This window comes from Notothenia rossii (genome assembly GCF_949606895.1).
Source record: "Notothenia rossii genome assembly, chromosome: 12".
In the NCBI taxonomy this organism is placed as follows: domain Eukaryota; kingdom Metazoa; phylum Chordata; class Actinopteri; order Perciformes; family Nototheniidae; genus Notothenia; species Notothenia rossii.
This window is the reverse complement of record NC_136911.1, coordinates 17,740,558-17,763,776: the sequence shown is the minus strand read 5'-3', so window position 1 is coordinate 17,763,776 and position 23,219 is coordinate 17,740,558. Positions and strand designations below refer to the sequence as shown.

The 23,219-nt window shown below is 40.9% G+C and overlaps 3 protein-coding genes across 9 annotated transcripts in view; 1 reads left to right on the top strand and 2 right to left on the bottom strand.

Moving 5' to 3' along the window:
• Positions 1 to 2,709: 2,709 nt before the first annotated feature.
• Positions 2,710 to 8,070, bottom strand: eif1axb (eukaryotic translation initiation factor 1A X-linked b). Its single transcript, XM_079662246.1, has 7 exons — positions 7,894 to 8,070; positions 6,560 to 6,643; positions 5,260 to 5,363; positions 5,009 to 5,059; positions 4,012 to 4,093; positions 3,627 to 3,718; positions 2,710 to 3,304 (listed from the first exon to the last, which is right to left on the bottom strand). Exons 1-7 carry the CDS (start codon positions 7,907 to 7,909, stop codon positions 3,299 to 3,301), a joined length of 435 nt encoding a protein of 144 aa, XP_079518372.1. The 5' UTR covers positions 7,910 to 8,070; the 3' UTR covers positions 2,710 to 3,298.
• Positions 8,071 to 8,316: 246 nt separating this feature from the next.
• On the top strand, positions 8,317 to 12,820 carry LOC307026667 (uncharacterized protein). Of its 5 annotated transcripts, none has more exons than XM_079662241.1 (2): positions 8,317 to 9,610; positions 10,800 to 12,820. In XM_079662241.1, the coding sequence occupies exons 1-2, from the start codon at positions 9,218 to 9,220 to the stop codon at positions 11,865 to 11,867; spliced, it is 1,461 nt and encodes a 486-aa protein (XP_079518367.1). In that variant the 5' UTR covers positions 8,317 to 9,217; the 3' UTR covers positions 11,868 to 12,820. The 5 variants fall into 5 exon arrangements, with proteins under 5 accessions (XP_079518367.1, XP_079518369.1, XP_079518370.1 ...); XM_079662243.1 differs by having other exon boundaries at positions 8,339 to 8,809; XM_079662244.1 differs by having other exon boundaries at positions 8,343 to 8,689.
• Positions 12,821 to 13,639: 819 nt separating this feature from the next.
• rps6ka3b (ribosomal protein S6 kinase, polypeptide 3b) overlaps positions 13,640 to 23,219 on the bottom strand; it is a 39,227-nt gene continuing 29,647 nt past the window's right edge. For 2 of the 3 annotated variants that reach the window (XM_079662178.1, XM_079662180.1), the window contains 9 exons: positions 23,027 to 23,136; positions 22,630 to 22,755; positions 22,461 to 22,550; positions 21,542 to 21,700; positions 20,987 to 21,148; positions 20,627 to 20,703; positions 20,183 to 20,300; positions 19,761 to 19,901; positions 13,640 to 15,952 (listed from right to left, as the gene is read on the bottom strand). In XM_079662178.1, coding sequence (XP_079518304.1) covers positions 15,830 to 15,952; positions 19,761 to 19,901; positions 20,183 to 20,300; positions 20,627 to 20,703; positions 20,987 to 21,148; positions 21,542 to 21,700; positions 22,461 to 22,550; positions 22,630 to 22,755; positions 23,027 to 23,136 — 1,106 coding nt within the window. In that variant the 3' untranslated portion in view covers positions 13,640 to 15,829. The remainder of the gene's footprint in view (positions 15,953 to 19,760; positions 19,902 to 20,182; positions 20,301 to 20,626; positions 20,704 to 20,986; positions 21,149 to 21,541; positions 21,701 to 22,460; positions 22,551 to 22,629; positions 22,756 to 23,026; positions 23,137 to 23,219) is intronic. The other variant, XM_079662179.1, reaches the window with a different exon arrangement.

Here is a 23,219-nt window from a genome sequence, read left to right as displayed (position 1 = left end):
TGGCCAATTTACAATTGAATGCGCCAAAAGAATAAGAAGAAAAAGACACTGCTGACGCTGTTCACATGTTGCTTAGCAACCTTCGGCGTTAGACTTTTGTTGCCTGTCGGAATAATAAATAATAGTCAGTCAAAGTAGTAAAATACAATTCAAACCTTTTTATTAACTTTATAAATGTTGATATTGTTTTTGTGTGTTTACTTTGTTGATTTCTCATTCCATAATGGCATATTTTAAGCAAATAGAATGTAAAAAATACATTTTTATAATAAAATATATGAATAATTGTTTATGCACTCTCACGTGCCTTGATTTGGCGCCGCTTCTTTGGCTCGTGCCAGAGCACACGTGCCAGGCACAAGCAAGCCCCAGCGGCGCAGTGACGTAATTCTGAGGCAGGCGTGCAATATGGGTCACTCATGCTCATACTGCCACAATACTATTAATAACTACACGAAGTATTTTATTGGAAACCAGCATGAACCGCTTTTTAGCAAGTGCATACTGCTAAATACAAACGCACACATGGTTGAGTGTAGATTGCATACAAAGATACGTGCTGTGTTAACAAAGAAACAAATCTGTTCATTAAAAATGTATTAAAATGCATTAGAAATGGCAACAATTGCAAGCAGTAATGGAAGAAGTATTCACAAGCTTTAGTTGAATCATTTTTAGGTCTTAAATGTCGAGTGAAAGTAGCTATCATAATGTAGAAATACTGTTACAAGAAAGTCATGCATTATTAGGAACTAGCATCAAATATAATAATAATAATACATTTGATTTATATAGCACTTTTCCTGGTGCTCAAAGCACTTAAATATAGGCTGTATACTTTTACAATGACCCATTTTAGAATCACGTTTAGTATATAATATAACTAGGATAAAAGTATTGGTGCATTAGTGTGTAAACAATGTGTAGAATAAGGCAGATTTATTATATTTGTATTATAGTAGCAGAACATTTAAATACTTAACTGAAGATAAAATATCTAAAACTGTACTTAAAACTATATATTTTTAGCCCATGTTTTATTTTACGTTTTGGGAGGATCCTGTAAAATGTGCACATTTTGTGAAAAAAATTAAATTAGACAAGATATCTCTGAAACATTGGGCACAAAACACTAGCTCCCAATCCTCACTAGGGGTCGCCAAAGACTGACAGGGCCTTTTTCATTTAAATTGTGTAACTATTCAATTAGACAATATCTCAGCATTTCTAGCTTTTCTGTGAAAGAAAATACATTCAATATTTACATTTAAATGCTTTACCTGAACCTCATCATGACTAGAGAGACGGAGAGGAGAGGACGGCAGGATCGTAATTTCCCGTGTTCAGTGAATGCAATTATGTAAAAGATTCTTTCCAAGGGTTCATATGATCATTATAGTTATAAAAAAAAAAACAGAATAAAGGAAAAACTGTTATGAAATACTATGACAGTAAAACAAGAATACAGTTTAAAAGGAGAGTGATTTGTAAAATATCCATAAAGAAAAATAAAATCTGTTTACAGTTCTGTTTAAAATGGGTGTTGAGATATGTATCCATAGATCTCTTCATGTTGCTCTCAACGTGCACCAGATTGATGCTTTTAACTTCAATATTTAAAAATCCCAGGGGGGCATGCCCCCGGACCCTCCTAGAGGATATTAGGTTCACTCCCCACTTATAAAAATAGTACTTTACCCCTGCTTACACCTATATGCCGTGAGCTGATTATTGAGCCTTCATTGTAACAGTCGCGGGCATACTGTGTACAGTATGTGCGTGTGGGGATTGTTGCAGTAGAAAATTCCACTGTAGCGCGGCGCCCAGTACCTTAATGTGAAACCCTACATGTTTGTGCACCCTTTATGAAACGTCAACCCCACAGCACCCCCAAAAGAAAATCTCTGGCGCCGCCACTGTGGACTAAGCCCCTAATGTTTCCAGGTCCAGGAAACGCCCCTGGGAAGCACACAGAAATAAAAACACACCTGATGGCTCAGGAGCTGCATGGGACTCAGCTCTTTGCTCAAGGACACATCAGCTAATAAAGTTACTTCTCTAATGACAGAAATGGAACCTGGGTGTACATATCATTCCCTTTCAACATCCAGCTCTGTAAAACGTGAGGGGCTTCATCTCTACTTTAGCTCAAGCTCGCCACCTGCAGGAAGTGTGTCAAAAAAACACCCGGTTAATGGAGTTAAGATCTTTATTGGAAACCCAGCCTTCAAACATCTTTTTAGTCATTCATTGTTACAGCAACAACAGCGACAGACTCCATGTACACTACAGCAGCGATTCCCAAACTGAGGGAGGAAAATAAACGACTATACATGTGATATTTTCTTTTCTTAGAGCTTATTGTGAGAGCTGTGATCTGAGGTTACTGATGGAAAGATTTTGGAACCGCTGCTCTAGTTGTGTGTTTGTGTGTGTTGAAGCCGCAGAGCAAGCAGCGAAGAGTTCAAAACAGAACATGATAACAAACAGAAAAGACAAATAAGGGAAACGATAGAAAAATACATTTTGTTTCTTCTTTTGATTTCAATCTTAAAAACGATGTCAGTGGAAAACGCTTACGAAAAGATGCAGAGCCGTACTTAAAGTTTTTTTTTTTTCTTCAGTCATTAATAAACAGCTTTCAAACCGTCTAAAACTGCCTCACAGGCTACAACTACATTAATACAGACTGCCAGAGGAAAACACAAACATGGTTTATCTTTTTATTGACGAATCCTGAGATTCGGTACTTCTTGCTAAATTCCACATAGTGCGAAATCAATATAAATACATTTTTTAAAAGATGGTGCATCTGGTGTGAGATATTTTGCAGTCGTGGTATCGTCGAGAGAGTAAGTGTTTCAAGGACAATACAATAAAAAAAATGAAGATGGCTAACTTGCCGTTGATGTTAGAGGAAAAAATAAAAAAGGTGAAAATCTAGCATCCAGACATTCACCCTAAATATAACGCTGGTGATCAGCCTACTCTTGATTCTCCAATCCAACTGCATGAAGTACTAGCAGCTTCTCATTCATTCAACAATAAACTCAAGAGTCCGTTTTTCAAGAATGATTTTCCCCCTACGTGAAAAGCACTTTAAGTTCTTAAAAACAACAAAGATGTTTATTGAAGGTTAACAAAATGGAATCAATTGAAACATTTTAATAAACTGTATTGGATTGGCATAGGCTGATCTTAATGAAAAATAAGAACTGTAGGTTCGGTGTATCGGCTCAAAATATACCAATTGGCGCATCTCTTGTAAAATCCCAACGTCCCCCTCCAGTAGCAGTCTTTAGATCTGAAGAGAGAAAACAGAAATATTTCATTTTTATTATGGTCTTTCAAGTATTTTCTTTCTTGTGCCGTTAGCCATAAAACTTGTTCTGCAAGTAACACAGATCTATGAATATAGACCGTCTATTTACAGTGTGCTATTGCTACTTCAATACAAGTCAAGGTTCTCAATAGTCAATCAATTGATAATTATTTCCTTTCACTTTTGACAAAGTTCTTCTTTACGGCTGCTTGACAAGCATTTGACTTAAGGTATATTAAAAAAAACGAATAGTGTCACTATTAAACCCCGCAGAGTAGTTCATTGTAAAATGAGATAAGCTTACATCATCAATGTCATCTTCATCGTCGCCAATGTCATCAAACTGGATCTCATCATCGTCTCCGGGCCCGAAGGTGTCCGTCTCGTTGATTTTGGCTGCGAGAAGGAAGATGGAGGGAAAGAGTTAGAAAGCAAATACAATACATGTTAACAGAGCAGATTGAACACTGAACATGATTTGTAAAAAAAAACATAAAAATAAGTTTAAATAAAAGGTCCAGACAGTGAGAACCTCTGCTGTTTAAAGTCAGAAACTTGAAAAAACGTTTCACCAATATAGCCGTTCTTTAAAATGGCAGCACTCTGGTCAGCTTTAGGAACAGTTAACCTCAGGTTATAGGCACAACAATAGATACATAAACAACAGCTGTGGTTTTGGTTTGACTCACCATGCTCGGGCAGCTCTCCGTATGCTTTCAAACTGCGAGCCTCGTCTGCGTTGTACTTCAGAATCACGTCAGCTTTGTTGTCCTGAAACACAAAACGATGACGTAATGTTTAGGTTAAACATAAAAACCAAGTGCTTAAAATGAGCGACAAGAAAGGCAGTAAGTACATTATTACGATATTAAGGCTTGGGTAGAATACTCTTTTGTCTGAGTTTAATTTACATTTGGTGTTTGTTTTTTTTACTAATTACTATATAAAAAGGGAGTAACTGGATTTTATATTGGTTTAAGATGAACTCGTTAAAAAAAGACAAAAAAAAACATCTCGTACTTTTCACGTTATCAAAATGATATTCAACTGTATCAGTAATTTAGGAGCGGTTCCTTCATTAACTTTAGAACCCATAAAAGGTTAAATGCAGCAGAAATGTTAGTGTTTTATTATCCTAAAAGACACCCATAAGACGCGTGGTGTCTTCAAAATTAGAGTTATCCAAGCATTATATACAGGGGTGCACATAACTTTCTCAGTGAGGTACTCAGATGAGTACTTGGAGTCGAGTCAGTGTTTGGTACTCCAACTTCTGGCTCCACTCAAAGTTATTTGATGAAGCCCTCTGTATCGCGAACGTTAACGGGGTGACATGACCACAGAGCGTGAACGTTGTGATCAGCTGTTTTAGCGCAGTTCTCCAGTGAGGGGGGGGGGGGGGGGGGGAATCTCCCTCCGCAGCCGATTGGCTTAGTTTTGGCACAATTCCTTTGTACAGACCGACGTCAACAGCAGCCCTGTCTGTGCACACGGTGAGCTAACCGCCTTCTGGAAAAGCTTCTCAAGTACGTCGGTACGCAAATGCGCTTTGTGACACAAGTGACGGTACGCATTTCAGATTGTTGCCGCGCATGCGTACCTGAGTACCAGTTAAGTGCACCCCTGATTATATACACGTATATTGTCTTTATTCGTATCTGTGTTGTGTGTGAGGGAAATACACACCTGGTAATCTCTCAGTCCCACCAGGATGATGTCTGACGTGTTAATCCAGACCTGGAGGAAACAAAAAGATCAGAGATTACCCATCCGCTGTCACACTCTGCACTTTGTGACCCTCAATGGGTTCCATGCAGACACATTACGGGCGGCTCGCTGACCACTGAGAACACACCGACTCAGCATCCCGTCAGGAGGTTTCCTGTGTGTGCTGGTCGGGGGGAAAAGGTGCGAGAGGACTGTCGGGACATTCCTACCTTTTTTCGGAGTTTTCCTCTGATGTGACAGAGCCGCTTGGTTCCATCAAAGCACATGGCCTCCAGACGCCCGTTCCCCAACATCTTTATCACCTGAGCATACTCTGGAAGAGACGAGAGAGGGAGGTCAAAGAAAATACACTAAAGAAAACAACCTTAAAATGAGAGATTACATGAACAAAGTGACTGTTCTATCAAGAATAACAGGCAGGCAGTAAGTGATTATGGGATGGTATAGGTTTATCATATTGAGGGGAAAAAACACTCGCAATAAGTGGTACATTTCAATTAAAATGTTCATAACTTTGATTATCCTTACTGACTAAAAAAAAAGGGCACAGAAAATTGAAAAATGTATTATGGTCCCCAAAAAGAATTGTAGTATAAAATCCTGTTCCACACACTAAGCTCACTCTCCTGCCACCAGAGATGTTGGTAGCAGCGAGCACTGCAGACGATCTGAACACTGACTGCAGGGGGCTACTACCATCTAATGAGACGTTCAGTGACAACGTTCCCAAAAAACCTTCAAGTTTTAACATTATGAGTTTTTGGCTAAGAATTCTTAATTGCAGTCAACTGAATATATAGGTTATGTTTTTATTATTTATTAGATTTCATCAGATTCCTCTAAACTGCTGCATTGTTGTTAAAGCTACACATGTGAAACTGAAAATTAACGACTGGTTTCCTTACTATACAATTGTGGCAGCCCGACCGTTTAGAACACTTATTTTTGCTAAATGAATGACTGTTACACATTTTCATCTTCATTAGCACTCAGTCAACATACAACTCTGAGGTTTTCAGTCTATACGTTTAATTTAATCAAAATGTCTTAAAGCCCAAGCTTAGGATTTCAAACTGCTTGTATTGTGCAACCAACGGCTTAAAATATTCAATATCATGGAAGAAAATCAAAACAAATTTGAGACACTGGAATCAGCTATTTGTTTTGCCCTTTTTGCTGAAAATCGATGATTAGATCATGTTTACATTTACAACACTTTTTCTGATTATAGACTAACGTCAAGGATTTACTCAGATGGGTGATTTCCCTTGTTTTTATCCGATGTAAATTACTAACAACATTTATTTTATCTACCAACAGGGATAGTGACTGCAGTCGACCCATATTGACTTATTCAGACCAAATGCGAACAGTTTAACTCTGTGTCCTGGATTTGCTTACAAGTCAAACCAAACACACATCCCCGGGAAAAAAGATGGACCTTTGGTGCCATTGTCCGGGAAGCAGCTGGCTCCAATAACCCCGATCACCTGAAGAAATGGTACTCACCCTGTCCGTCCTCTTTGAACACCAGTTCTCTCTTCTCAGACTCATTTTCGTTCTTTCCACGTCGCCTATTCTTTCCTCCCTTTCCTAGGAACATAGAAGAAAAAAAAGATGGTTATTAATGTTATCCATTATCCATATATAATACATTTTTCTCACTGAGGATGGGGAAAGTGTATCAGTTAGCTCTTAGGTACTGCTACTTCTCATACGTTTTATAAACACATTTTCTCCACAATCTTAAGTGGTTATTAATATAACACGTGATAAACACTAGTGTCAACACGGGTCAAATGTTACCTAGTACGTTTACTTGTACACAAATTTAAAAGATAATTGTCTCTTTGTACACAACTACCAGTTAGAAGAGAATAATGAACATTACCCTCAACCGCACTAATCTGCCAGCTAGTGACTTAAAAAAAAACTATGTTTACATCAAATATATCAGATATTATAAAGTATGGTATTTCAGTTACAACGAAACTAATCTACTGTGTTTACACAAGGAAAGCTGAAACCTAAAGCAAATGAATCTGTTCTTGATTAGAGAAAATAACCAGCAGATGAATCCATGATGAAAATAATCATTAGTTAATAATAAAAAATAAGCATTAGTAATAACAATCAGATGATATAAAATAGTAATATAACAGCAGTACCAGGGGACTTTTAACAGTACGAGCATTTACCCGATTATATCCTAACGCTTGTACTGGGGAAACATTCTTAATGAAGGGCTTTTAGCTTTAGTCAAGCGTTTTACAGTGTGGCATTATTAGTACTTAAATAAAAAGGATCTGAATAGTAAATGGTAAGAACAGAAGCTAACGTTTAGGTCGCCTTGCTAGTAAACACAAATAGGCAACATTCTAAAGACGTTAGATTTATCAAAGTAGTTTAATATCGAGGAACAAATATACCATGTTGGCGTTTTACTTGTTTATTGTGAAATTAAAGTCGCAGCAGTCACAGGCCTCAACAGGGTGGGGTGAGCAACTAGCTACTTAGCTAGCAACGGTATTAAACTGCTAAGCACGTTAGCCATTAGCCGGCTGGCAGGCACAAAGTGTTTAACAACTTCATTTAGCCTAGACTAAATTCATCATGATCTCAGCCGAATGTATGTTTACATAGTTAGTTACACAGAGAAACTCGTGACATTTGATTAAAAATACTCATAGTTCCGTGTTAATAAAAGATAAAATAAAATGCAATAGAAAATCTTGATGCTAACTAGCGTTAGCTGGTCGGTGTCACGTTTTCACTGCGTGTGTCTTCACGGCGGACTCGACAGACAATCAACAATACAGACACACTATTCCTCCGTCTCTTACCTTTATTCTTGGGCATATTCTTTTAAGCCTTGGTCACGTTAATCCTGCTCGTAGAAACGACGTACAGTTAATAAACGAGAACTGTGTACAACAGTCAGTTCTAAATTGACTGAACCGTACCAAGAAACTAGCTAGTCACCGCTGATTCGCTCCGCCGGTTTGCGCATGCGCCTTCCAAGACATTCAAAACCACGTTGCTTTATTGTAAAAGGTGATTGTTACAGAGACAAAAGCCTGCAGAACTCCCAAACACTTGTTTAAACTGTTTTTTATGTAACGTTGTCTGGTTCTTAACCGAATACACACAATTAACCATCAAATGAGGAAAGAGATAGCCTGACACTTGGTCTAATTATTATTTTTCAATTCATTGTCTTTAAATTATAAAGGGCTACATTTAAAGTCATATTTACTTGTTAAATGCAGGTATTTTTAATTGTAACAAGAGTATTTCTACAGTGTGGTATTAATGCTGAATACTTCGTCCACCAATGAATGATAATGACTTCCAACATGTATTTTTAATCAGTATCAGATTCCCCTGCAATAACTATTAATTGCAACGATGTATCCCTCCGCGCCAGCAGGGGGAGGAACTCGCTGCGCTGAGACTTTACTGTGTTTATTTCCCCAGAACAACATTTAACATTTTGCAGGAGCTGAGCTACTGATTCGGGACCTTTTAACCCTCCTGCAACGCACACAGCTAAATTATCTCATGGTTTATACATTTAGAAGTGCATTTCACCTCTGTGTTTTTGCAGAAAAATAGCAAAGTGACGTAAAGTTTTAAAAGGTGATATTTATTCGACTGTTAACTTGGAGTCACGTTAGCTAGCGTGTTACTAAGCTAGCTGCAGTTTTGTTTTTAGCACAACGAGGTTTGTCTGTGATGGCTGACTTTAGCAGGACAATGGTGAGTTAAATTTTGCCGCTTCTCTTTGTGGTAAATACAACTGGATATTATATGCGGCGTTTTCCATATTAGCAACAACGTACTAAAGTGCTGAAGGCTACTTAAAGAGCAACTTGCAGTGTTTTTTTTTTACTGCATTTATGCTTAACCTTGCCTGAAAATTACAATAAAGAAAGTTAAGGCAGGATTTTACATGTTTCACGAGACATAAGAGGAATTCAGAGGGGAAAGTAGCCGTTTTGAGCTCTGCTACTAACGACTTTTTTAAAACGTCATACGTCAAACGCGTCATATTACCTCACAAAGGGGAGCAACCTTCTCGGACTCCTTCTCTGACCGCGCCCCGGTAGTAGTTTTTTTGAGCGGTGGTGATTTAGTGAGCTGGTATTTTTTCGCTAGTTTTACATCATGGTGTGCTGTTGTGTTTGTGCTGGTTGCACAAACTCCAGCCTGTCAGGACATCGAGTCCACAATTTCCCTAACAGGAGAAGGACCGCCGCTAGCTTTCGTTCCTGGGTGCGTTTTGTGCAGGTGAAGAGACGGGACTTCACTAGCGCATCTGCGACGAAAAACGCGGTAGTTTGTGGCGCTCATTTTAGACAGGAGGATTATGATGCAGGTGATGTGATGCAGTTCAGGATGGGATATCGAAGCCAGGACCGTGTGAGGCTGATAGCTAGTGCGGTTCCGTCAATACAACCAGCTTCTTTATCAGCTCCGGTGGTGGCAGCAGCAGCAGCAGCAGCAGCAGCAGCAGCCGGTGGCGGGAGTGATGGTCAAGGATTGGTCAGAAAATCTGAGGTACTTTACTTTGCAAACGTACTTTACTTTGTAAAAGTACCTCAGAGTATTCTCTTGCAAATTCTTTTTACATAGTAAAAACTTTTTCTCTTCTACATTTGTTGCCTAACACCTGAAGATTAATGCGCACAAGACGTAAAATAATATAAAGTTTTTTATTAACTGGTTTATTTGTGTTCCTTTATGGTTGTTTTGTGCATATAAATATATAAATAAAGGCTAGATGACTCAAGGGGGAGTCGCCAGCGTAGCTCACCAGTGGCCATCTTGCCACTGTCAACAACTACTGCTACAGCTGTTGTAAGGTGAGTGATCTGCACAAAAATACTCAACTCGCTGAAATGTTGACTGATTTACAAACGGTTTGGTTTATTATAAACGTTATTAGCATGGCTATGATACCGGAGACAACAAAACATGTTGGAAAAAAAAGTCCATGATTATAAGTATGCAGTATCATAACTACATATTTGATGTTTATAACAAACCAAACCGTTTTAAAATTGGTTGAAAATTGAGCAAGCTATGGTTATTTCAATAGTGCACCATAGACACAATGTTATGAATGAGGGAGCTGCCTGTGGCAAGATGGCCGCCATGTGGCAACGTCGGTCTCCATTGGCCAGCAGCGCGGGTGAGTCATCTAGCGTTTATATATATATCTATGGTTTTGTAGGTGTTTTCTGTTCTCTATTGTTTAGCTAAAGAAGGGAAGAAAGATGATATCCTACAGTGTTGTGGCATATTATAATTGTTTTGCTTACATGTGTTTTTAAGCATTATATTCATAACATAAACCTGCTCACGTTATCTAAATAACATTGGTATATAATTGAATCAATAGAAAGGAAAAGGTGATAATTTGAAGTTTGAAATTGCATGGAAAAAACTGAAAACACAAAATGAAATATTTGATAATAGTCAAAAATAGTTTTAACAATTTCCCAAAAATCAAAGTCGGTACTCAGAATAAAACCAGAACACATTCATATTTTAAGATGCTGTAACCAGTGGCTTTACTTCACCTCTTTAAAAAAAGGATTGATTCAGATGTTAATTCATCACCAAATAGTTGCACAATATTTTCCTGTTGATCAACATAGTTAGAAAACATGATGCATGTTCTGTTGGATCTGAGTTAATCTGTTGCCTGAAAACATAACCATTTATATATTTTTTCCGTGTTTAGATGTCTTCTGCACAAGCTGCGGTTGCGGGTGGGCTTGCAGGAAAGTCCACTTCGCCCTCTGGGGTGAAAGGAAACATAAACCGGGACTGTGACAGCAGCTTGGATCAGATCACGGTTGTGAGGATCGACGACACGCACATCGCGGAGGATAAAGACTCTGTGGTGTGCTACGATGTGGAGTACTCCATTCCCGCTGAGGAGGAGGCTAACGACGAGGAAGACGGTGTCTACGTCATCGAGTACTCAAACCCCGAAGAGGAGGGAGAGAGCTACCAGTTCACCATGTCTGTGGATCAACCACTGCCCACCAAAAAGCAGATAGTTACACATGCTGCGGCGAGAGAGAGCGTGATGTCCAAACCCTCCAGACCTCAGAGGGTGCGGCGGAAGAAGGACCGAGAGGAGGAAGAGGAGGAGGAGGAGGAGGTGGTGAGTAATAAGTGTTTGCTTGAGCTTGGGGAGGACTACAGGGACATTATGAGGATGAACTCTGATAAAGAGCAGCTGGTGTGCAAGCTCTGCCCGCCACCTGGACGCTTTTTCAAGAAACCTGCCGGTCTGGCCGTGCATCTGAAACACACGCACCAGTTTGGGGGGAGGACGTTCTTCTGCACCACCTGCCAGCGGTCGGTCCGCACTCAGTTGGATCTGGATTCACACACCAAACGCCACGCCAATCAGGAAGCCGTGTTCACCTGCCTGCTCTGCAAGGCGCAGGAGAGCAAGGCGGGGTACACAGGGGCCAAGCCCGGTCTGAGGAGACACCTGGAGCAGGAGCACCCGGGCGTCGTGCCGCGTTGCGACATCTGCAACAAAGGCTTCCTGTCGCTCACGTCCTACCTGGCCGATCAGTTCAGGCATGTCGGAGTGTCGCCGTACTACTGCGCCCGCTGTCAGATCTACGAGATGACGGAGCGGGGTCTGAGTGTCCACATCAGGAACGACAACATAAGGGAGAAGAAGCTGCAGGAGTCTCAGAACAACCTGCTAGAGCCTGAAAGCAACCTGAGGGAACTCGAAGTCTCCGTCAGCGACGATAACTCCGCCACAGACGACTCTGACTTCTGACTCAATTTGTTTTATTTCCCTCAGTGTTTGAGGACTAAAGCAGCTAGGGATGTCCCGATCACCTTTTTTTGCTCCCGATCCGATTCCGATCATTTGATTTTGACAATTTGCCGATAACGATTTTTCCCTTTATGCAATGCATTAAGAGAAAAAAAAGCACTCAAGTTGTCCCTTAAGGTTAATGTGAATTGATATTTTGGAAACAGATGTTTTTGTTTTCTATTTTCGAATAAAAGAGATAGTTTGACATTTTGGGATCTATGCTTATTCTTTTTATTGCCAGAAGATATTACTTATTAATATCTTCTGGCAACTACGGACATGTCTTTGGGTTATTTTTCTAAATTGGCAAAGCTTAAGGATCATCAATGTCACAATGCAGTTTTTAAGACCGGGTCTAGATTAAGCTCTAATTTGAAAGAATAATTTGACACTTTGGGATCTACGCTTACTTGCTAAGAATCCAATGAAGAGGTTCATATCCCTCCCGGCTATGACTTACTTTCATATATTAATTATTTTGTTGATTAATCGCTGAAGAAATTAAAAAAATACCTTAATTTAAAAAAAAGTATAATCGGGGACCTTTAAAGTTTTGTGGTTTTGTTTGACCAACAGTTATATGATATGTAATGATATTAAACAATCTTTACATTTGAGAAGCTGAATCCAGATCACTTTTGGTGATACGGCAATAAATCAATTAACAAAGTAGTTGGCAATTGTTTTCCCATGAATTCTCTAATGTTTGACCCAGATTGTAAAAGAAGCTGGTGTTAATGCTGGATTTGAGTTGATGCATGTATATTCTGTGTTACTCAGCATCGTTCGAGCTACAGGAGAAGACAGTAAAACATGATTTGTATGCTGATTTAATGGAAATGAACTGAAACGGCAGTAGAGCTCATATCATTTGTAATAAATGGGACTGAAAATAAAAAAGCTATGATCCAGATTGTGTCCTTTTTACGAAAAAGTTTCTACAATTTAGTTTCTTTTTGAGCACAGTGGATTTAAACATGAATGACTTGACATTAAAATGGAAGTAAAAAAGTATTTTAACCAACAATATTTGACACATTAAAGACAAACAAATATTTTAAACATTTAAAAAGGGGATGTTTTCTTTTTGGAAATGCAAAATAGTAAATGTAATTCAATCTTGGTCGTTTGTTAGTTAAAAATATAATTTTCTCATTAAAATAAAAGACCACTTTTTTAGCAATCAGCGTTATTTCACTCACCATGAAATGCTTCGTTTGTAGGCACCGAATATGTTTTAGAAAAATGTAATATCAAATTGACATTAGTTTTCAGTGTCGTCTTGCATAAAACCACTTAAAGGTGGGGTAGGTAATTCCCTTCAGGCCTACCTGCCTGTCAGCCTTTCTATCTGTGCACAAACTCATCTCGTGCCCTCATTGGTCATGTGCGCGTTCGTGTGTGTTGGAGGAGGGGCTCTGTAAGGAAGTCTGAAGGAAGGGGCAAAATTTTTTCAGCTGCGTAGTTTCAAATTCTAGCGCACTCGAGCTGGTTTCTCCATTCTTACCGACCCTACCTTTAAGCTCATGTTGCCTGTACATCTTAACTAAAATACCCTGTATGAAACACAACTTAATATACATTTGTGGTGAAGTTGTGTATAAAAAAAACAACCAAAACGTATTCATTTCTTCATACCACAATAGAGGAAAGTAGTCTTTGTATTTTGTGTGAACTTCCCCTTTGTAAAATCTCCAAACTATAACATGCTCAAAGAGAGTCAGAGTGCGTTATCAGCTGATTATCCTTTTTATTGTTTTTAATAGAAAGTCCAACTCTCGCTGCAGGTACAAAAACAGAGAGCTGGAGTAGCAGCAGGCTGAACGCTGACAGAAGAAGAAGAAGAAGAAGAAGAAGAAAGCTATTCCCCAGTTCATAATTACAGAAAAAAATCCTTTTACATTCCTTTATCCCAGAGCTGTACAACGAAAGACGAGGCAAACAACATTTATATATTTCATATTATATATAAAACAACAAAAAAATCTATAGATCCCTTTTTATGTTGACGGACATTCGGATGAGCACGGGGAGGAATTCACAGAAAGATTACAGTATTTCTGACGGATGCAGGAGGGACTTATGTTTCGTGCTCGCTGATTGTCTTCAGTCTGTTTTGTTTTTGCAGCAGAGAAACACACAGGCGCACCTCTATTTTACTTACAGGCCTAACATCGTTTCCAGATTATATTACAAAATAATTAAGTTTCGGAAGAGATTCTTTAATCACTGATCTGTCTGATTTGTGTTGTAATTAAAGAGCCAGTTCACCATTTACACGTTGATCATTCTATATAATATTCTGCAAAGTTTCCCAAAAAGAAGAATGCATTTGGTTTCAGTATTAAAATGAATATATTTCAAGTGTCGGCTTTGAAATGTTTCACCGGGCATGAAAAAAACTAAGTATTGAATTGATTTGAAATGGAGTGTGTGTGTACTGGATGATGTAGTAACTTTGTAGAAATCATTGGGAAATTGGCAAAAAATCCATAAAATGCAAGTATTTAAACTAGCTTTTCCCTCCATTGCATTCTGGGAAATGTAGCTTCAAGTGTTCTCGGAGCATATTGGGGATTAAAACCACAATACCTCGACCTCTGCTGACTTGAATGAATAAATCAGCGGTCTATTAAGAAAGAAACGTATGGGTGAACTAACCCTTTAATTCAGTTAGTTTTTAAGCTGGAATACAAATATTTTAAAATGTACCAGCTGTGGATTGTTTTTTCTGCTAAACTTTGAGTTTAAAACAGACAGAAACATCCTGGTTACATGAAGAAGAGATGCCTCAGGATGAGTTTCACTCCAAAACAACGACGTCTAAAGCTAAAATAAATCTGTAACGGAAAGACAAAAAGCATCGGGTGTTTGGAGTGAAACTTTTCTGCGTGTTAGTTAAACGCCACATACATCTGTGTGCTTATTCTATTTTATTCTATGTACACCTCTTTCCTCCTGGATATATAAAAAATGCATTTTCTTGATTCGTAGAAACCTGAGATGCTCGTACGTATTTATATTTACAGTTCAGCTCTCCATCGGTCGGCTCGTACAGAGCAAGGTCACTCCGGGGCGAAGTGTCTGACATTGTTTTTTGGAAGCAAGAAGCTTTCTCGCGTTATTTAATTTAACATTCTTTTAGTTACTTCCTGTAAAGGTACACATTTATTCTCAGAGAATAATTAGGGTTTCTTTTTCCTAGCAAATGTATCTATTTTTGACTTTTTTCCCCTCACACATCCTTTGAGTTTGTCTTGCATATCATTGACTTATTTTTTGAAAATGTACCTCTTTATTCTCAGGTAATATTTAAGGGTTTCCTTTAAGTGCATTTTAACATTTCAGATTAGTTATATATTGCCCAATACTGATTTCTTGTAAATGTACCACTCAGATAATATCCCCCTTTTCCTATGTCTTAATCTTTCCCTTTCTGCAGGTAAATCTTGAAAGCAACATCTTGTTTATGTCCTTCTCCGTAGTGGCCGTGCTCTCAGAGGCTTCTTGAGGTTTAAATACAGAATCTGCAGCTACGCAGACCCTAACGACAGTATAACGACCATCCTAGCTTTTTATATGCATACATTAGACGTTCCTATGTTCCCCTTTTTGAAGTAAATAAATACAGTACTTTTATTCTCCTCGCGCCGGCTCCCTCTCGGGGTCTGCGCTGATTGTCCGAAGCAAAAACAGGAACTGATTATTTCTCGAGCTGAGAGATAACCGACCAATCACAAGAGTCCGTTAAGGTGCAGGACGGCGGGCGGGGTCGGCAGCGAGGGGCGTGGTCTCTGTTTCTATTTGGCGTTAGCGGCTCCTGGGTCCATCAGTAGTCTGTCCCCCGGACCAGAGGGAGGAAGAGGAGGAGGATGAAGGTCCGGTGGAGTTCAGAGTTGAGGGGGGGTGGAGGTCAAAGGTCACAGAGCGGTGGAGGTGATCTTCTTCATCCCCCTCCTCTGGGCCAGGGTGGAGCAGCCCACCGGCTCCAGCACCGGGGGGACGTTCCTGTTCAGAGCCGAGTACGTCGCTGCCATCGCACCCTGCAGGAAGAACACTGAATGCATTATTTTACATAAATTGGTGCGTTGAAAAATTGAATAATAAATAAAAATGGCTAGTTGTATCTGAACTGAAGTCAGATTCTTGGCATATTTAAAATTCATAACTACTGGAGACTTAGAGTAAAGATACCAGTGAATTAATTTCCCGTTAAAAATCTAATCTAAATCAAAATGTTGACATTGTTTTGAAACAATATACAGGGATGCAAACACACGTATGGTGAAAAAAGAGAGAACTATTCGAAGCAGAAAAAAAACAGCGTAATATACCATCTGACAGGCCTGTGCTATAATGCTTCAATTAACTGACTATTCTTTATAATATACTCAGATCAATAGGAGACAGAGATGTTAAGTTATAAATCAAGGGTTTTTATTATTATTTACAGCAGGGGTGGGGAACCTTTTTCTTTTCAATTTGTACAACTCACACCTCCGGCGGAGCTTTTCGGGCATTCCTGTGGAGGTTGGGGACATTGAACCAGAGTGGTCGGTGTTCAAAGCCTCTATTGCCGAAGCCGCGGCGGGGAGCTGTGGTCTCAAGGTCCTAGGTGCCTCAAGGGGCGGTAACCCTCGAACCTCCTGGTGGACACCGGTGGTCAGGGAAGCCGTCCGACTGAAGAAGGAGGCCTTCAGGGATTTGTTATCTCGGGGGACTCCCGAGGCAGTTGCAAGGTACCGACAGGCCCGAAGGGCAGCAGCCTCAGCCGTGGCCGAGGCAAAGCAGCGGGTGTGGGAGAAGTTCGGAGAAGACATGGAAAAAGACTTTCGGGCGGCACCAAAGTTGTTCTGGAAAACTGTCCGACACCTCAGGAGGGGGAAGCAGGGAACCATCCAAGCTGTGTACAGTAAGGATGGGACGTTGTTGACCTCAACTGATGGAGTGTTAGGGCGTTGGAAGGAGCACTTTGAGGAACTCCTGAACCCGACAACTCCGCCCTCTATGTTAGAGGCAGAGCTGGAGTATGAAGGGGGATCGACACCAATCTCCCGGGGGGAGGTCACTGAGGTCGTCAAACAACTTCACAGTGGCAAAGCCCCGGGGGTGGATGAGATCCGCCCAGAAATGCTGAAGGCTCTGGGTGTTGAGGGACTGTCATGGTTGACACGTCTCATCAACGTTGCGTGGAAGTCGGAAACAGTACCGAAGGAGTGGCAGACCGGAGTGGTGGTTCCCCTTTTCAAAAAGGGGGATCAGAGGGTGTGTGCCAATTACCGAGGCATCACACTACTCAGCCTCCCGGGGAAAGTTTACTCTAAGGTACTCGAAAGGAGGGTCAGGCCGATTGTCGAACCTCAGATTGAGGAGGAACAATGCGGATTCCGTCCTGGTCGTGGAACGACGGATCAGCTTTTTACTCTCGCAAGGATCCTGGAGGGGGCCTGGGAGTATGCTTATCCAGTCTACATGTGTTTTGTAGACTTGGAGAAGGCGTATGACCGGGTTCCCAGGGAGTCACTGTGGGAGGTGCTGCGGGAGTATGGGGTGAGGGGGTCTCTACTCAGGGCCATCCAATCTCTGTACTCCCAAAGCGAGAGCTGTGTCCGTGTCCTCGGCAGTAAGTCGGACCCATTTCAGGTGAGGGTTGGCCTCCGCCAGGGCTGCGCTTTGTCACCAATCCTGTTTGTAATATACATGGATCGGATTTCGAGGCGTAGTCGTGGGGGAGGGGGTCTGCAGTTCGGTGGACTAAGGATTGCACCACTGCTTTTTGCAGATGATGTGGTTCTGATGGCTTCATCGGTCTGCGACCTTCAGCACTCACTGGATCGGTTCGCAACCGAGTGTGAAGCGGCTGGGATGAGGATCAGCACCTCCAAATCTGAGGCCATGGTTCTCAGCAGGAAACCGATGGACTGTCCACTCCAAGTAGGGAATGAGTCCTTACCCCAAGTGAAGGAGTTCAAGTATCTCGGGGTCTTGTTCTCGAGTGAGGGAACAATGGAGCGTGAGATGGGTCGGAGAATCGGAGCAGCGGGAGCGGTACTGCAGTCTCTTTACCGCACCGTTGTGACGAAAAGGGAGCTGAGCCAGAAGGCAAAGCTCTCTGTCTACCGGGCCATTTTCGTTCCTACCCTCACCTATGGTCATGAAGGATGGGTCATGACCGAAAGAACGAGATCGCGGGTACAAGCGGCCGAGATGGGTTTTCTCCGCAGGGTGGCTGGTGTCTCCCTTAGGGATAAGGTGAGAAGTTCGGTCATCCGGGAGGGACTCGGAGTTGAACCGCTCCTCCTTCGCGTCGAAAGGAGCCAGTTGAGGTGGTTCGGGCACCTAGTTAGGATGCCACCTGGGCGCCTCCCTAGGGAGGTGTTCCAGGCACGTCCAGCTGGGAAGAGACCAAGGGGTAGACCTAGAACCAGATGGAGGGATTATATCTCTTCTCTGGCCTGGGAGCGCCTTGGGATCCCCCAGTCAGAGCTGGTTGATGTGGCCAGGGAAAAGAAAGTTTGGGGCTCTCTGCTGGAACTGCTACCTCCGCGACCCGACCACGGATAAGCGGGAGAAGATGGATGGATGGATGGATCCTCCGAGGGCCGTACAAATGATTGAACTGCTTAAAAAAACTAAAATCACAGCCCATTAATTTGGCCTTTCTTTCATGCTGTGCAAAGAAAAAGCAACCTCTTAATCCAGATATTTTCCCATGACTCGCGCATGCACGCACGCACGTGCATGGTTGTGGCAGAAAGATATGGACAGAAGATGTGTGCGAATGTATTAAGTATCCTATCCATGTGAACATGATTTAAGTGGGGGGGACTTTACCTCCTCTAGTGGGGTCCGGAGGCATGCTCCCCCAGGAAGATTTTTTTTTAAATATTGAAGTTAAAAGCATCAATCTGGTGCACTTTGAGAGCAACCTGAAGAGATCTATGGATACATCTCTCAACACCCATATGAAGCAGAACTGTAAGCAGATTCTTCTTTTTGGATATTTTACAAATCACTCCCCTTTTAAACTCTATTCTTGTTATTTTTAACAACTCTTTTGTTACTGTCATATTGTATTTTATACCTGTTTTTCATTTAGACTCTAATGTCTCATTAATAATTATAATGATCATATCAAGGTGTGCCTTAACCTCACTGAGCTGAGGTTATTTGAGCCTCTCAGGAGAGAGCTCTCTTCCACCTGGTTGTAGAAAAGCTCTTTAAATTCGTTAGCATAGCTAGCTAACCAGATGTTAATAGCAACAGATCGCCACTGTGCTTACAACTAAAGACAGCCACGCAAACACTGCGGTGTGTACGGCTCCTTATGGGTACTGCAATATTTGAAGAGCTGGAGCGGCGTTCCGGTGCTCTCCGTCATCACTCTAGTCTACACTCCTTTCCGACGAGACATATACCACGTGAAGACACGTTACGCTCGTGTTGTGTTCTAGGAACCTGCCCTTGGCCAGGACAAACAGGCACTCGCTTTTTTAATTATTTTGCTGTCTAGATTTCTTCTTCTTTTTTGAAGTGAAAAGTTGTCCGTTTGTCGGACTGACGGACGGGCGGACGGACCGACGGACCCCACCCCCAAAACGAAAAATCTTCGGTTCTCCGCGAATTACACAAGTCACCCAAATCAGCGTTAAAAAAGCGGGAGGCGCCGAAAAGCGACTAATTTGCATCACTGAATATAACAAAATAAGCATAGACTGACATTAATAATCTCTAAACACTGAGGATACACCATGTGAACTTCTTTGGGGATGTATCAATAATGATTTCATAGTTTGAGACCCAAACTCTCCTTCTTCTGGACAAACCCCGCTCTCCTTTATTTTGAAATACCTTGACCAGGTGTGGGGCGTCCTGTCTGTTCAGGGTGTATTTGGGCAGCTGGTCCCGGTGAGTCACCCAGGGGTGTCGCAGCACCTGACCCGCTGTCAGCCGTCGGTGAGGGTCCACGTGCAGCATCTTAGACACCAGGTCCTAAAAGGGTGGGGGGGGGTTTGTAGGAAAACACAGTGAGGTCATAAGTATTAGACAGGATACTTAAGAGTCGGAGCCAAATGTAATTTAAACACTAAATGCACTTTCAATAAAAAGCACAATGTTCCACTCTGGGAGCAGACGTCAAATGGAAATACTCAAAGAGAAAGTGTAGCAGGGTTGCCTGTCTCCTTCAGACTCATCTTTGTCTAAATGAAAGTCGTTTGTTTTGACTCTCGTTTCTGGTTTGTTTTAAAATAGAGTTATGTTAGAGTCCATACCTTAGCCTCAGCAGAGACAGAGTTCCAGTATCCTCCAGTGAGGGAGAACTTCCCGCTGCCGATACGAGCCAAAATCTCCTCCGGCGTGTCCTCGGGACCGTTAGCAAAGGGCGTGAACCTTTAAAACATATTCATATTTAGATTTGTGACGTTTATTACATCTATCTGTCAGGAATCATTTACAAAAACATTAATATCATATAGGGACACAGAAAACACTAAGATAAGTCGAGAAATAACTACAAATATTTCAGTATTTTCAGTTATACTCTCATATCATTTTTGGGCGGAGTAATGTTTTTTATCCACATTACTATGGGAATTATTTTAATCTAACCTTATTTGAGATGAGAACTATATTGGAAATTGTGAAAAATGTGATGTTTGTTGGCAATAATTAAGCAATAAAAATGTTTTCATGTTAATAAAATAAAAAGTGTTTACCCTGTTAGCATGGTGTAGAGCAGGACTCCCAGACTCCAGATGTCACAGGCTGCATCATAACCCTGCTTCTTCAAAACCTGCCAGAAACAACGTAAAAAGAAATATATAAATATACCACATACACACACAACCCTTCCTCTATGCATACGTTAATACTGGACAGCTGTATTAATGGTATTTAAACAACAATTTATTTAGCCTTTTACTTTTGTTTGGTTGCATTAAAATAAATCAAGAATAACACTTTCAAAGAAGTTAAGAAAGAACATTTGAACAAAACGAATCAATGCAACAAACACTAAAACATAAAAGACATAAAGAGTGAGAAATGTCCTGATGCTGTAGTAACGGACTCCGTACCTCAGGAGCGACGAAGTTTGCGGTGTAGCACGGCGTCATCAGAAGACCGTTCTCCGCTCGCAGCTGTTTGGCGAATCCGAAGTCGCAGATCCTGATGGACTCGGCGTTCCCGCTCTCGTCCACGTACAGGATGTTACTGGGCTTCAGGTCTCTGTGCACCACCTGGAGAAGGAGGATGTTTACTTACAGGGTACATTTTCTGTTCAAAGCTGTACTCCAAGATATCTATGTGAAATCTGTGTATCTGCTTTTTTTTGTTTCTTTTTTTTCTTCTTGTAATTCTTTGACTTTTATTATCTCTTCAACAACACTACAATTGAATCGGTCCCCGTTTTCTCCCATGAGTTAAAATCCACCTTTAGTTGAAAATACTCAGTTCTTTGTGACCCGAAAGATGAACTAGATACGATAAATCTGCAGAGTATACCACATTAAATGATCAGAGAGAAGAACTCGTTTTTACATGCTGCATGGAAATCAGATGTAATGCTATCATTAAGAGCAAACAAGTAAACAACTCTAAAAGGTGTTTTTCTCTTAAAGACAGAAACGTACCCCCTGCACATGCAGGTACTCGAGCGTCTTGGTGATGGTGTACAGGACGGCGCTGGCTTCTCTCTCGGAGAAAAACTTCTGCCGGAGGATTTTATCGAGCAGCTCGCCTCCTTTCATCAGCTCCGTCACCAGGAACACCGAGCGGCCGTCGTCGTACACCTAGCACGCGGCAACAACACAAAATTAACCTTTTAGTCACTACATTATTCATTACAAATCATCTATTGTGAGAGATTTCTAAATTGGACCAATCACGCCTTCTAATTCTGGATATCAATAGAACCTAAAACATGCAGCATTATCAAATTACAATATCAACTAAGAGGTTCAGCCTGAAAGGTAAAGTGGACCTGATACTGATTCATTGAGACTATGCGGTAGACTTGGTACCGGTGTTTTCTTTTCCTAAACAACAAGTTTTACACTGTTTTATATTTGAGAATACAAATATTCAAGAATTTGTTTTTGAGTCCATTAATCAATCAGCAGAACATTCATTAGCAGATAGTTAAATAATGAAATCTGTTTTACAACAACTTTAAATGTATAAGGCATAAATGTAGGTTTAATCGGCTTCAGTTACAAGAAGTGATTCAAGGAACTTTTCACCCAGCAGCAAGACGATATTTTTAACTTCGATAATTACGAGTGAGTCATGAAATCATTGCATCAAACCAGGGAATTTAAGATCTTTTGTCCACACAGAAATGTGGGTTCAGCCCGACTGAGTCACTCTGGACAAACACGCAGATTAACACCTACAATTACAGAAATACATGTGAAATTCAGTGGATGGAAAAAAGGACTTTGTGTTTATTCTATGGCGTTGTCCCCGGGATCAATACTCAATACTCCTCACTATGTCCTTTAATCCAAATGCTCCTGGATAATATTTTATAATACGTTTTATTCCACTCACATCTTTGAGTGTGATGATGTTGGGATGTTGACCGTATCTCAGCAGGATCTCCACCTCCTCCGTCGGGTCTCTTTTCGCCTTATTAATGATCTGAAAACAGAGTTTAAAGTAAAGGAAAAGTTAAATGTGGAAAATATATATTACGTTTGGACGTTTGTGTGTTTCTTACCTTCACTGCGTACTCCATGCCGGTGCCTTTGTGCACGGCACGTTTGCAGATGGAGTACGAGCCCACACCGATGTCCTCTTTTATCTCGTAGGCGTCTGAAAACTGAGACGTGCTTCTGTGCAGCTGCTACGTGCAAAGACACACATGTCAAAGCAAACATTAATAATGACAATGATTCATTAAGGCATTCATACCTATTGCTCATTGGTGGAAAGGTGAATGTATTGTCTTTTAAAGAATTGTATTTTATTTGACATTTTACTTTTTCTGTTTGCATAGATATAATTGATCTTTCTATTGCACATTATCGCTTTGAATTCTTATCGTTATATGTAATGCTAGACTGCGGTGTCACTGGTTATTTGTCTCCCCGTGCAGTATGAAAGTATGTGTGCACCTGTACAATATTGCTAGGTAGTGGTTGTGTGTCCTCTTCTGTTATTGCCACAAAACTGAAGCCTCTGAACAGCTGATGGGCGTTGGCGCTGGGAGGGACCCCCGGAGAGTCTGAGACACAGAAACAGAGACAGCTGCTGAACCTCACCGCTCGGACCAATCACATTTTTATTCAGGATGAAGTGAGGTCACAC

Excerpts from the sequence above, each read along its gene's own strand:
- LOC307026667 (XM_079662241.1), top strand. The coding sequence starts at position 9,218 with ATGGTGTGCTGTTGTGTTTGTGCTGGTTGCACAAACTCCAGCCTGTCA. Across the intron at positions 9,611-10,799 it reads GATTGGTCAGAAAATCTGAG|ATGTCTTCTGCACAAGCTGC; the intron begins GTACTTTACTTT and ends TTCCGTGTTTAG.
- eif1axb (XM_079662246.1), bottom strand. Across the intron at positions 5,060-5,259 it reads GAGGAAAACTCCGAAAAAAG|GTCTGGATTAACACGTCAGA; the intron begins GTAGGAATGTCC and ends TGTTTCCTCCAG. Across the intron at positions 3,719-4,011 it reads CGGAGAGCTGCCCGAGCATG|CCAAAATCAACGAGACGGAC; the intron begins GTGAGTCAAACC and ends TCCTTCTCGCAG.